This window comes from Suhomyces tanzawaensis (assembly GCF_001661415.1).
Source record: "Suhomyces tanzawaensis NRRL Y-17324 unplaced genomic scaffold CANTAscaffold_1, whole genome shotgun sequence".
Classification (NCBI taxonomy): domain Eukaryota; kingdom Fungi; phylum Ascomycota; class Pichiomycetes; order Serinales; family Debaryomycetaceae; genus Suhomyces; species Suhomyces tanzawaensis.
The window spans coordinates 1583039-1596686 of NW_017963636.1; the positions used below are offsets into that span (position 1 = coordinate 1583039).

Sequence of the window (13648 nt, forward strand, 5' to 3'; positions counted from 1 at the left end):
GAGCGAAAAGCACATCTACTAGAACAGTAGTAGAAGTGCCATTACGACCGTCAATTAGATTATGGCCGAGGACCGTGAATATCCCGAGCCCTATGTTGGTTTTATTGGGAAATATCAGCAGGAAGAACCGTCGGCGGATGAATACCAGGTGGAAGCTCAGGATGAGCTACTCATGCACAACTATACAACCCTACCAGACAATTGCAAGAAGTATTGGAGAAAACGTTATCAATTGTTCAGCAAGTTCGACGAGGGAGTCTACATGACATCCGAGTTGTGGTACTCGGTGACACCCGAGTCTGTGGCCATTTTCACTGCCAAACTTTTCAAAGCATTATTGCCTGAGGCTCGCCAAGTTCTCGATATCTGCTGTGGAGGAGGAGGTAATTCGATACAATTTGCAGAGATCTTTGAGAGCGTGGGAGCAGTTGACATCAACGAGATCAATGAACAATGCACCAGACATAACGCTGCCATCTACGGAGTTGAAGACAAGTTGTGGTCTTTTATTGGAGACTGGAATGAGATCAGCTGTCCCCACGACGATGGATCGGTTTATATGGACTGGATTCCTGAAAACCTCCGCAAAAACCCATCAAATACTACCTTCGACTTTATTTTTGCATCTCCTCCATGGGGTGGACCCTCATACACCAAAAAGAGCCAGGAGTTTGATCTTTATAGCATGGAACCGTTTCCCTTGGACTCGTTTTTGAGTCAGGTATTACAGTATAGTCGCAACATTGGGCTATTTTTGCCGAGGAACCTGAACTTGGAGCAAATCAGTGAAGTTACAAGGGAGATATTCGGTGATGAGGCCCAGTGCAGAGTCATTACAGTCTACAACGATACCCATCCTGTTGGGATCCTCGCACTCTTTGGAAAGGACCTCACTAGGGATTTGGATTATGACGAGATTTTTGGAGAGTAAGTGATATGTTTACTGTGAAATACTGCATGCTACAGCCAGTATTTTCATGAAGAGTCGGCCAAGATTACTCCTAAGTCAAGAATATGAGTAAATAAGGTCCAACTTCCTCGAGAATCTACTGCATACTACGCCATCCCCTTGGTGTAGCCTAGCTCATGTACCTCCTGTTGCAACACCTTCGGCCCTTCGTTGCCACAGTAACTCTGCTCAGCCATGGCGGATTAGTTTCTGGTTGCGGCCGATGGTGGGCTCCTGTTGCGTCACGTGCACCTTTTGTCGTCGAGAAAAGTCTCAAAACAACAACCCATAGCCGACATTTTGCACCACTCTAGCACCATGGATACGCTTAGCACCAATGAGATAGCTGAATCCAAGGCACCCACCGACACTGGCGACCACCAGGACGACCAGGAAAACAACAAACCGGGAATCTCCAGCGAGACTGTTCCTCCCCCTGCAAACCACGCTTTCGAGCAATCCACAGCCACCAACGGAGAAAACCTCGAAAGAATCAACGAATCAATTGAGGAAAATGACAAGATTGCCGCCTTATCGCAGGAGGTGGGCTACTTGAGGCAAATTGTGGATTTCCAGAACAATAAAATTGATAAGTTGACCTCGTTGATCACGGAGTACTTTGAAAACAAGAACGAGGATGCCATCATTAGATCGTTACAGGCCATACAGGACAACGTGATAGAGGAGGACCACGTCAACGAGATTGATCAGGGAGTTCCTGTCCACTTGGATGGCAATATGGACCCTGCGTTGCACCAGGTGGCAGTTGTGGCAGCAGCCGTCCAAGCACAGGAGAACCTGCAACATTCCCAGGAAGCTGCTCAGCAACACAGACAGCACGAAAAAGTACACAAGAAGATATACGCAGCCACCAAGCGCAAGCTCGAGGAGGGCGAGGACGGACGTGAGGACGAGGACGGACGGTACGAGGGCCGGGTGGACGCCAAAAAGCCTAAAATCACGGTAGACTTCTTGCATAACCCCATGTCGGTCAAGGAGATTTACGACGAGTTTACCAAGGGGTTCAGGGGCCAGCTCCCATTGCGGGACATGGATGCTAAGTACGGCAAGCACGAGTGGAGAGGTGACTCCAGGTCCAAAGAATCCAAGAGATTCCAGCGCAGAAAGAAGTTATTCGATGCGGTGGAGAGAGGGACCCTCAAGTACGGGAAACCGGCTGAAGAAATCATTCAGTACATCGAAGAGTTCCGTGGTGACAAGTCGTTGACTTGGGTAATGAACGGCAACTTGCCCCAGGATTTAATTAATTAGTGTATAATATAATGTATGGCGAAAAAAGGACGGCCCTAGGCTACAATGTAAGGCCGCGATTACTCCTGTCAATTGGGGTGTACAAGCCACTCTTTATGGGTTTCCACTTTCTCTTACTAAGCTTGGGATATATATTACGTAAACGACATACCCTCATTGCCGAGCATGACCGGTGGCACTCACCCGTTGGGCTGGTCACCTCGTGGCAAATTCCGGTTCGGGACCTTATCGTCGCACGTGACACGCCACTCACTTTTCTCGAATCTTCCACTTTACGTCCGGGTAACCCGACAAATTTTTCCACTGTCGCAATATAACTAGACTGGATACACCACTCTCGACACTTTTCACCTCACTTTACTAAACGTCCATCCACAATGTTGAGTGCTAGAAATTCATTAAAGAACATATCCCGTCGTGTTCCAAACTTGGCCCGTAACAATTCTACTGCCGCCCCAAATGGCCCAGTTATTGGTATTGATTTGGGTACCACCAACTCTGCTGTTGCAGTCATGGAAGGTAAGATTCCAAAGATCATTGAAAACAGTGAAGGTGGAAGAACTACCCCATCCATTGTTGCCTTCACCAAGGAAGGTGAAAGATTGGTTGGTATCCCAGCCAAGCGTCAAGCCGTCGTCAACCCAGAAAACACCTTGTTCGCTACCAAGAGATTGATCGGTCGTAGATTCGAAGACAAGGAAGTCCAAAGAGACTTGAACCAAGTTCCTTACAAGATCGTTAAGCACGAAAACGGTGATGCTTGGATTGAAGCCAGAGGCGAAAAGTACTCTCCTCAACAAATCGGTGGTTTCGTCTTGAACAAGATGAAGGAAACCGCTGAAGCCAACTTGGGTAAGCCAGTCAAGAACGCCGTTGTCACCTGTCCAGCTTACTTCAACGATGCCCAAAGACAAGCTACCAAGGATGCTGGTAAGATTGTCGGTTTGAACGTCTTGAGAGTTGTCAACGAACCAACTGCTGCTGCTTTGGCCTACGGTTTGGAAAAGAACGATGGTGAAGTTGTCGCCGTCTTCGATTTGGGTGGTGGTACTTTCGATATCTCCATCTTGGACATTGGTGCTGGTGTTTTCGAAGTTAAGTCCACTAACGGTGACACTCACTTGGGTGGTGAAGATTTCGATATCGCTGTTGTCAGAAACATCGTTGAAACCTTCAAGAAGGAATCCGGTATTGACTTGGAAAAGGACAGAATGGCCATCCAACGTATCAGAGAAGCTGCTGAAAAGGCCAAGATTGAATTGTCTTCCACCGTTTCTACTGAAATTAACTTGCCATTTATCACTGCCGATGCTTCCGGTCCAAAGCACATCAACCAAAAGATCTCTAGATCTCAATTCGAAAGTTTGGTTGAACCATTGGTCAAGAGAACTGTTGACCCATGTAAGAAGGCCTTGAAGGATGCTGGTTTGTCTACTTCTGACATTTCCGAAGTCATCTTGGTTGGTGGTATGTCTAGAATGCCAAAGGTTATTGAGACCGTCAAGTCCATCTTCGGTAAGGAACCATCCAAGGCTGTCAACCCAGATGAAGCTGTCGCTATGGGTGCCGCTATTCAAGGTGGTATCTTGGCTGGTGAAGTCACTGACGTTGTCTTGTTGGATGTTACCCCATTGTCCTTGGGTATTGAAACCATGGGTGGTGTTTTCGCTAGATTGATCTCTAGAAACACTACTATTCCAGCCAAGAAGTCTCAAATTTTCTCCACTGCTTCTGCTGGTCAAACCTCTGTTGAAATCAGAGTCTTCCAAGGTGAAAGAGAATTAACCAGAGACAACAAGTTGATTGGTAACTTCACTTTGTCTGGTATTCCACCAGCTCCAAAGGGTGTCCCACAAATTGAAGTCACCTTCGACATTGACACTGATGGTATCATCAAGGTCTCTGCTCGTGACAAGGCTTCTAACAAGGATGCTTCCATCACCGTTGCTGGTTCTTCCGGTTTGTCTGATGCTGAAATCGAACAAATGGTCAACGATGCTGAAAAGTTCGCTGAATCTGATAAGGCTAGAAGAGAAGCCATTGAAAACGCCAACAGAGCTGACCAATTGTGTAACGACACTGAAAACTCGTTGAACGAATTCAAGGACAAGTTGGAAACCGCCGATGCTGACAAGGTCAGAGAACAAGTTGCCTCTTTGAGAGAAATCGTTACCAAGGCTCAAGCCGGTGAAGAAGTTGACGCTGCTGAATTGAAGACCAAGACTGAAGAATTGCAAAACGAATCCTTGAAGGTCTTCGAAAAGTTGTACAAGAACAACGAAAACAACAACGAAAGTTCTTCTGAAGAACCAAAGAACTAAGTAAGCTGATTATGTTCTTGTTTTTATGAATAATGAAGCAAGCACCTCAGGTGCTTCGTGTGTTTAGTCGCTTACTTTCACCTGTATATATTTTAATCATTATAAATAATCTATTAAGTGTACCGCAGCAAAGCCATTTTGTAAGATCCGATACTATCAAGTACAATGAATCAAAACAACGACGTTGTTAGAATAAGCCTTATTGGAGAGCCTGAAATTTTCATGGTTAACAAGATCATACAGCCTAAAGGGTCGATAGTCGTAGACAATACCACTACGCTCCTTTTGTATGGGTGCAAAATAGACAACCCATGCCACAAACGCAACGGTTGCTCACCCGTCTTAAAATTCAATGCCACTCGGAAAAAAGCCAAATCTTAGATGAACTATCTTCTCTAATGATGGGAGAATATAATGCTACTACATCAAGAAATAGTGGGGTTTTTTGTTTATTATTTTCTATATATCTATATAAGAGAGCAAAAATTAAAATCCAAAATCAACGATGAAAGATGCATCACGATAGTAGTTTGGAAACTTCGTTTTTCTGATTCTAGGCAACGGAATAGACTCAGAGAAGGGCAAATACATCTCCTTTTTAATCCCATACAGCTCCAAGTTATCCAGGTTTCTTGAGTCAGGGGCAAAGTCAACTGGGATGCAATCAAAATTGGAGAACTTGCTTAGAATAGAATAGTTATCAAACTGCTTATTTTCTTCTACTGTGCCCGGAATATAATCAAAGATATCCTTAAAGTGTCCCAGGTGCATATCTTTTTTGTCGGGTCCAATGTTAAGATAGCCCTGGTAATGAGATGGATTTGTAATCCATGATTGATTACTCAGTTCGTTATTTCCCAGGAAGATAACCAGACCCAGGTCATCGTTCAAATCGAGGTTATCCAAATGTTCAACATTTTCATTGTCAGCAAGAGCATCAACCTTAAAATTTAACATTTGGGTCGATGGAAAGTTTTGTGGTTGGGGCATGAGCTGATCTTCGTCAGCAAAAACCTTGGGATAATAGAAATCCACAGCTATGTCCCTAGGATCAGTATAAACCTCAGAGTTCAAAAATTCAAAATTCACTTCATTGTTAGCAATAACAACAGGTGCGAAGTCATCATCACAACTTGACATTGCTGCAAACAAGTCACTAGTGAGACAATAATAGTTGATAGTAACATCCAGATAAAAATTGTTAAGGACTGAAGGGTCCCTATTTGTGGCATCTTCCAAATTCTCAGATTCCTCTACCATCTTTCCTTCCTTTGTGTCAAGAGATTTCAAAGGAAGTCGAGAACCCCTCAGTAAACCTTCCAACGGTAATGATGGGTTGGAATGTCCTTCCAGCTGTCCCCCAAATTTAGGAACAGTATCACGAGAAAAATCTAAAAGTATAACAATACCTTTCCTTAAGGACTGAGAATTTTCAAGCCTTGAGAGGAGTAAGAGGAAGTAAACTCCTAGCACTCCGACATGAACTGGGGTGGTTTTAACATGGCCCAATAAGACCAAAAAATTGATGAGGGCGCCACAAAGAGCAATCTCACCATAAAGATAAGATCCATAAGAAAAGTTTTGTCCTTGTGGTCCAACCACATAATTTCTTGGTTCACGGCTAGCTAATGCCATTAATGAGTACCAAGTTGGACATAAGAGGGAGTATGGCGAAACTGTAGAAGTGATGGACAAAACTGTCATCATAAAATGGGTATCAGCAAGGCCAATGTTGTTAGTATTGCCCTGTTGTGGTGGTGGTAAATATGGAATCAATTCTGGTTGATAAATGTTCAACAGGTAAGCTGTCATAATAGAGGCAAGGGCAATGTTGTACCAACCCATTTGTGGTGAGCCACAAAAACAACTAACATAAAATCCAGCAGAAGCTAAAACAGTTATTGCATGAGAAAGTGTCCACATGTAAGTGTACATCTTCCCGGCTGGGGGCAACATCAGAATTGATCCTTGCAACATTTCAATGGGGTTTTTCCCACAAGCGTATCGGTCAATACACAAACAAAACTCATCAAAGACGCTAAAAACAAAGGCTTTTAGCTCAAAGAAGAGTAAAAGAGCCCACCAGAGGAGGACTTCAAAACGGTAACGGAGATTAAGTTGAAACATTGGTGTTATTTTCTTAATAGTGGAGCTTTAGAAAGAAAGGGTGCAGTTGTTGATTTATTTCCTCGCGGATTTTTTGCACCCACTATTACGGTTCACAAATGGGACTCGAAGTCCACCGCCGCCGTAAAGTAGGTGTTTTTGTTACCGCTAAACATCTTTATCAGAAAACACCATCTATTAATATATAAAGCACTTGTAAGTACATAGAAATAGGTCAAACATGAGGAAAAGGCCATATTACAATTTAGGAAGTATACTGGTGAAAATTACTCCAGTGTATTTCCAGAGGAGTAGCTGTTATTCCCGAACGTTGGATCACACAAGAACTGAACTTTCATTAAATCAAATTGATCAAGTGATTATGAACGGTGTATCTTGGTATTTGTTACTGCTCCCCAAAACTAGTGGAGTTTTCGGTAGCAAATTATCCAACCAATACTAACAATACTGCTATATTCTCTAGTTCAGAGTACTACTAATGATTACTACAATTTACTCATAATATGACACATTAACATTTCTATTATTATCATTACTATCGAACCAATGCACTGAGATTATATTGGTGTGCAACTGATCTTCTGATTGTACTCATGGAGGAGGTCAGTGACTGTGATTCCATTCTATCTCTTACAGGTTTTCTTCTTGACACAGTACCATACGTCTTGATGACGCTCAAGTCGGACTGTGTGATGCTCAACTCATTTGTTGCTTCAGTATTAACTGAGGAAGAATCCAGCTCCCCATCAGAATCATACTCTAGCATATCACCCAACATCGATCTTCTGTTCAAGTAAGTCTTGTTGAATTCCTCTGCAGGAGGATCCACAAATATATCGGCCGTGCCTTCAGAATCGGTTGTAGTATAGATAACAGATGGGGAGCCAGCGGACGAGTAGTCACTTTGAACATCGATATCTGCTTGCAAGAGAGAATCCTTCACATCACTTTGGATGTCATCTTGCCCTTCAAAAGTATCTTGAGCCTTAGAAGCCACGAAAGATTGGAACATGTTGATCTCTTGTCTCAACTGGATTCTCTTGCAAAGAACAGCCGTCAAGTACTTTCTCCATAAATCAACCATGTCACCTTGCACAGCAGGGTTGTTGGCAATTGGAGCAAGTTCCTTGTCTACTAAATGTGGAGGTGGAGGTGGTGCTTCGCTCTCTGCAGTATCGCTAGCTCCAGCCTCACTTTCTGCTCTGTGTGGAATTATGAACTCGTTTCTGTTGGCATCAAATCTTCTTGGGTCAAGCAAATTATTCTTGCTGTAGTTGACTGAGCTTTGCTCGGATTTTCTTCTCATAGAACTAACATAATCGGATTGTTGCTGATCAATATAGCTGGACAAGTGGTTCAATTTGCCAGTATCTTGTGGTGGAACCCCAATATTGACATTTTCCTGTGGAGCACCTGCCAGGTACTTGAGAGCATCGTCCAACTCCTTGACTCTTTCCACGCCTCCCCTTCCTAGGTGTGGATTGGTAGATGGGGCCGAAATGATGAGAGGCTTCTTTTCGCCGCTGCCGAGTTTGGCAGTGCGAAGGCTCTTATTGCGTCTGACAGAGTTACTTCTAGATTGGCCAGGTCTCTTAGATGATACCTTAAAATTATGGAATCTCAAAGATTTCATCTTTTTAAGGAATCTCTCTAACCGGATTTTAATTCTGTAAAGTATGCTCCCCTTCTTGAATTTAATGGCTTTCCTTCTCTCCAACGAAGAGTTGGAACTATCAATGGCATAAAGCTGAGCCTTAACTTTTGAAGACTTGGATCTGGTGAACCTAGGGCCATTAATCTTGGATTTTCTGCTCTTTTTAGAACGAGATCTGAGACCCAACCCCTCTTGTTCTTGTCTAGTGGAGAAAATTGTGGCCTGCGAGCCCATCGAGTTTGATATTTCTCGGGACAAAGTGTTAGAATGGGGGGTATATGGTGATGAAGATGGTCTGGAGTGGGATGAAATCTTGGTTTTTTTCGAGCTGGAGGAGTAGGTCCGCTTGTATGTCTTTGCAAGTGGATCGTCACTACCCAAAGATGGAGAAACCGCGGATAAGTTGTCCAATCGCTGAGAAACGTACGGGTTCTGCTGGTCCAAGATGAACTGGGAAAACCGTTTGGGCACCTGGTTGAAAAGCGAGTCGTCCGAGGGCTGGACGGGTTGTGTAGCTGCCTTGTTGGAAGAAACTAAATTGGAAGTGGGTTCGGTACTGGCAGGGGCGTTAATGTGTGAGGTGTTGGGATACTTGGGCCCCTCGTTGCTGCTGGTTCTGTTGAGGAGGTTGAATGTGTCGAATGAGTTTGATCCTTCCGTTATATAGAGGTAGGGAAACGAGATGGGAAGAGAAGTGGTAGATGCTGTTTCCACCTCCAACCTGTTCAAGGCCGCAGGGGGGGTCGGGCGTTCGTCGGCTGGGTTACTCATGTCAGGGTCAAACAAGTATTGAAATTCAGGCGGTAATTGTTTGTACTTTATTTCATTCTGGAAACTGGGTGCCATGATGGATCTGAGGCACTTTTATGAAGGTATGTTGGGAGGAGCCTCGTCTGTCGGGAGCAGGAAAACGCCGTTAATTCTGAGACGATACTGATCGTCACGGATCGTTGCAGCGTCATGTATGCGTCGTGTGGTAAGTTTGGGTGGTGATGGGGTGGCTGGCTATCATAGCCAGCCATCTCTAGAGGTGCGCGCACGCCCCAATCTGGGGTAGATGAGCAGGTTACGGGGGATAGGGGATGCGAGAGGGCTACATTATAGGGGGTGGGCCAGTAGTGGTTTCAGTGGCTAGACGAGTAATCAGTTTTCGTTCAGTGGTTAGTCCTGGTTGAAGCGAAACCGTAGATATTTCATTCTAGATACGATTTTCATTGCAGATCAATAATCCCATGTCACTGCAAAGGAGGAGTTATGTCAGATAACAAAATAGAGTTTCCAGCATAGATACGGTTTGTAAAGGTAGCGAGTTTTCAATATTTATAAATTCACTTATTCTATAAATAAGTCTAATAGTTACATTAACCAAGCACACCATTAACTAAGTCTCGTGGCACACCTTTTTCGTGCCTGGAAACGGCCTTTTTTTGCAAACTGGTGGGATTTAATACATGGCTGGTAACCTACAGGTGCTTTCAGTATTCTGGGACAAATGAGCTTTCACTCTAGATAGACTTTTATTTGTAAAACGGGTAACAGACTAAGAATTAAATTACTTGGACTTGGCCAAACCAACAGCATTCTTCTTCAAGTCATAGATGGAGTAGTATCTTCTCAAGAAGGCATCACCAACAATCGATAAGTCACCGATTGGGGCAGGGAAGTCCATTGGAGTGAATGCAGAAATACACGATCCACTGACTTCCAAGGTGTAGTCGTAGGCAGTCAAGGTGAAGTTGTGACCACCAAAGTTCATGGTCAAGTCTGGCAAGGAGTCTCTAGTGGCACAGTCCACTTGGTATTGACCGGACCACGACTTGGTGGCACCAATCTTAGCGTTGATAATCTCGGCCAAAGAGGATGGAAGGGTGATCAAGGAAGTACCAGTGTCGATAGCGGCACCAGTCTTGAACAATTCGGTGTATTCGTCACCCAAACCAATACCTTCGAAAGAAACTTCCCAGTAGGCCTTTCTTCTGACAGGCAACCAGGTGATGTCGCCAGTGAACTTGGACTTGTCGTAACCACCGAAGGTTGCGACACCTCCGAAGGACTCATCTCTGGAGTTGTCACCCAAAGCAAAGGCAAATTGAGGTTCGTCCAACAAACCTTGGTTGATGGCGTTGTAGATAGGAGGAACAATCTTGTCCACGGAAATGGTGTCGTAGGCCAAACCCAAAACACCGTCAAACTTAGCGAAGGCGAAAGCCAAGCCTGGTTCGCTGGTAGCTTCAGCAAAGTCCTGCTTGGGGATCACCAAGTCACCGAGAGCCAAGGTGTCTTGAGAGACGTAGCCCTCCATGGAGCCCAGCCCGTATTGGATGGCGAATTCAGTACCGTTGGCCTTGTAGGTGCTGGAGGAGTCGTGGTCGTACTTGGTGTGCAAGAAACAGGCCAACGAGGAGCAGTCACCAGAGGGAACCCACAAGTTGGAGGAGCCGGTGTCCAACAAGATCTTGAAGGGCTGACCTGGAGTACCAATCTGGACTTCGGTGAAGTACTGGGCGTTCAAGTAGTTGTCCAATGGGAGTTCGTGCTCACCCTGGGCCACAAATGGGACCTCGGCAAGCGGCTTTTGGCCGTGTTGAACTCCTGGGTTTCCGGAGCCCAAGTTGTACACGTTCATATACTTCTGAGCCAAGCCGGAGGTGTATTCCGAGAAAATGTTGGAGTTCAAGGTGTCCAGGACTGGGACTTTGCCCAACTCCACGGTGTGGACTTTGGCATCGGCAGGGGAGGAGAATGCAACCAAGGCGGTTGCAATGGTGGTCAATACACTCAAAGATAATTGCATAGTGATGAAGACCAAAGAAGAGTGGGGGTCAAATTTGGTGGCAATCTTATCCCCCTAATGACCCCAAACGGAATTGCTGGTTGGTACACGTGACATGGCCAGTGGCCGAGATAGGTGCGAAATGGCCCCGATTGGGCGGTGATTGTCGGGGAGCCCAAGCAGCTCATGCTAAGGAGGCAGAATGGAATTAGTAAGGTTGAGAATAACCATGTTTGGATTCCGCTGGAATCCTCACAGCTAGAGTCCGTGGCAGGAATCCGTAGTTGGAATCCGTGGTGGGATTGCTCCTGGAACCCCCGTGCTGCGCATCTCTGAGATCTCGCACCACAGGAGCAATTTAGTGGAGTAGTGCAGCACCACGACACCTTCCACCGCTTCACCCCGGCCCTAGCCACCATCATTCTGAACCCACCAGATCTAATGACAATCACATAGTCGCTGCTACCTAGCCATCATCGTTCCTAGCCATCATCGTTCCTAGCCACCATTTCTTCCCTCTTCGCCTGCCCTCCCATCCCATAGGCACCTCGCTTCGCCTGCACCTGCAGCATCATTTCTTGACCTCTTCGCATCTACCTCGGCTTAATAAGACTTTTCAATCCTCCAACCTAGACTCCTACTACTCCATCCCACCATGCACTGGAACTGGTTCACCAACACGGTGGAAACCGCCGTCCCCAAGAAACCGGTCAAGTTCGTGTCGCCCGACCACGAACCTGCCACCATGACGGATATTATCGCCGCAGCAGTGCCTGAATTCGCTTCTGGAGCCTCATGCTACATGAGTCCCATGTTGCCCACAGGCCATTTGCACACCGCCTACACCGCCCTCAACAAGTTCGAATACACCGATAAAATCCACTATAAGAGACGCATCTTGACCATCGAAGACATTACCTACCAGGTCAAGGGCGAGGCACTCAAGTACGACGGGTTCCAGGGCGCCAGCACCATCGCCGTGGACTACGTGGTGCCGGAAGACAAGCTCGCCACGGGAACTGGTGACCAGTTCCGTCCCGCATCCCAGACCATCCCGTTATTGCCACGGACCGCCTACCTCGATCCAGCACACGAGCACGAGATCTTGGACAATGACAAGCCGTTGTTGATCGCATTGCACGGGTTGGCTGGCGGATCGTACGAGTCGTACATCCGTGCCCAGCTCGCAGTAATGGCACCTGAATTCGACGCATTAGTGTTGAACGCTCGCGGGTGCGCCAACCACACCATCACCTCGCCTCAGTTATTCAACGGATTGTGGACCAACGACTTGCGGTACCTCATCAACCACCACATCCGTCCCACCTGGCCCAACAAGCGCATCTACTTGATGGGGTTCTCGTTGGGAGGCGCCATCGTGGCCAACTACGTGGGCCAGGAGGCCGACGCCATCGACCCCATGATCAAGGCAGCGGTGGTGGTGGGTTCGCCCTGGAACTTCACCGACAGCTCGCTCTTGTTGCGCGAGAGCTTGATCGGACGCAGCATCTACTCGTCAGCCATGTGCCAGAACTTGCTCAAGTTGTTACGCGCCCACGACGCCGAGTTGCAAAATAACATCCACTGGAGCGAGTTCATCAAAAACCCCCAGGACTACGTGGTGTCCAAGCTCTGGGAGTTCGATGACGTTTTCACCTCCAAGATCTTTGGCTTCAACAACGGAAACGACTACTACCGCCATGCTTCGCCCGACCAGCGTCTCTACAAGGTGCGCGTGCCCACCATCATCTTGAACTCCAAGGACGACCCCATCGTAGGCTCACGCACCTTGCCCTACCATGAGGTCAAGATCAACCCCTACACCCACTTGATCACCTCGTCCATCGGGGGACACTTGGGGTGGTTCAAGGCCAACGGCGCCCGCTGGAACGTGGGGCCCGTGGCGGCGTTGTTGAAGGAGTTGGATGCAAACTGGAAGGTAGACCACCACAGCATCGCCAAGGAAGACTTGCCATACAATTTGGACAACACCTGGCAACATGACAGAATCGTGTCCCACTGATGGGGATAGAAATGGGTAGACTCTGAAACAATTATTTATTATTTATTAACAGCGTCAGCTGATAACACTGGTATGAACATCCAGAAAGAATAGAATTATCAATTATTCATTATTCATTATTTATTACTTATTATTTATTATTCATTATTTATTAAAGAATCACAGCGTATGCTGATAGAACTCACAGAAAGATTTAATTATGTATTGAAGAACAGCGTAGCATAGAATGAACTGCAATAACACACAGAAGCTAAGATTAAATTACTTCTCATTAATTAAGAAATAGCTTAAGGTGATAGAACAAGACTGCTAGAAACTCTTCTTGTCAAGACTGATAGCACTACAAATAAATTCTGTTGATTCTCAATGATCTAAATTAGTTCTTCTTGTCAAGTAAGACTGGCAGTAACACATGGTAGTAACACACAAAAAGATTTGATTCCAAATGTTTAGCACTCGCAAATTTTCAAAGAACTTGGCTGGCTACAATAAACAAGTCATCATATCTGACTGCTAATGTCATGGTGAA

The 13648-nt window shown here is 45.9% G+C and overlaps 6 protein-coding genes across 6 annotated transcripts; 4 read left to right on the forward strand and 2 right to left on the reverse strand.

The window, feature by feature from the left end:
• Positions 1 to 61: 61 nt before the first annotated feature.
• CANTADRAFT_45772 (RNA methyltransferase) lies at positions 62 to 931 on the forward strand (the record flags this gene model as incomplete). The annotated part of the gene is made up of 1 exon (XM_020209245.1): positions 62 to 931. The coding sequence occupies one exon, from the start codon at positions 62 to 64 to the stop codon at positions 929 to 931; it is 870 nt and encodes a 289-aa protein (XP_020067133.1).
• Positions 932 to 1267: 336 nt separating this feature from the next.
• Positions 1268 to 2221, forward strand: CANTADRAFT_45322 (uncharacterized protein; the record flags this gene model as incomplete). The annotated part of the gene is made up of 1 exon (XM_020209201.1): positions 1268 to 2221. One exon carries the CDS (start codon positions 1268 to 1270, stop codon positions 2219 to 2221), a length of 954 nt encoding a protein of 317 aa, XP_020067134.1.
• An 824-nt stretch (positions 2222 to 3045) lies between these two features.
• On the forward strand, positions 3046 to 5234 carry SSC1 (Hsp70 family ATPase; the record flags this gene model as incomplete). Its single annotated transcript, XM_020211400.1, has 2 exons — positions 3046 to 4516; positions 5155 to 5234. The coding sequence occupies 2 exons, from the start codon at positions 3046 to 3048 to the stop codon at positions 5232 to 5234; spliced, it is 1551 nt and encodes a 516-aa protein (XP_020067135.1).
• Positions 5235 to 7204: 1970 nt separating this feature from the next.
• CANTADRAFT_87963 (uncharacterized protein) lies at positions 7205 to 9094 on the reverse strand (the record flags this gene model as incomplete). The annotated part of the gene is made up of 1 exon (XM_020211403.1): positions 7205 to 9094. One exon carries the CDS (start codon positions 9092 to 9094, stop codon positions 7205 to 7207), a length of 1890 nt encoding a protein of 629 aa, XP_020067136.1.
• A 781-nt stretch (positions 9095 to 9875) lies between these two features.
• Positions 9876 to 11117, reverse strand: APR1 (proteinase A; the record flags this gene model as incomplete). The annotated part of the gene is made up of 1 exon (XM_020211401.1): positions 9876 to 11117. The coding sequence occupies one exon, from the start codon at positions 11115 to 11117 to the stop codon at positions 9876 to 9878; it is 1242 nt and encodes a 413-aa protein (XP_020067137.1).
• Positions 11118 to 11751: 634 nt separating this feature from the next.
• On the forward strand, positions 11752 to 13119 carry CANTADRAFT_44149 (putative carboxylic ester hydrolase; the record flags this gene model as incomplete). The annotated part of the gene is made up of 1 exon (XM_020209060.1): positions 11752 to 13119. The coding sequence occupies one exon, from the start codon at positions 11752 to 11754 to the stop codon at positions 13117 to 13119; it is 1368 nt and encodes a 455-aa protein (XP_020067138.1).
• Positions 13120 to 13648: the final 529 nt, after the last annotated feature.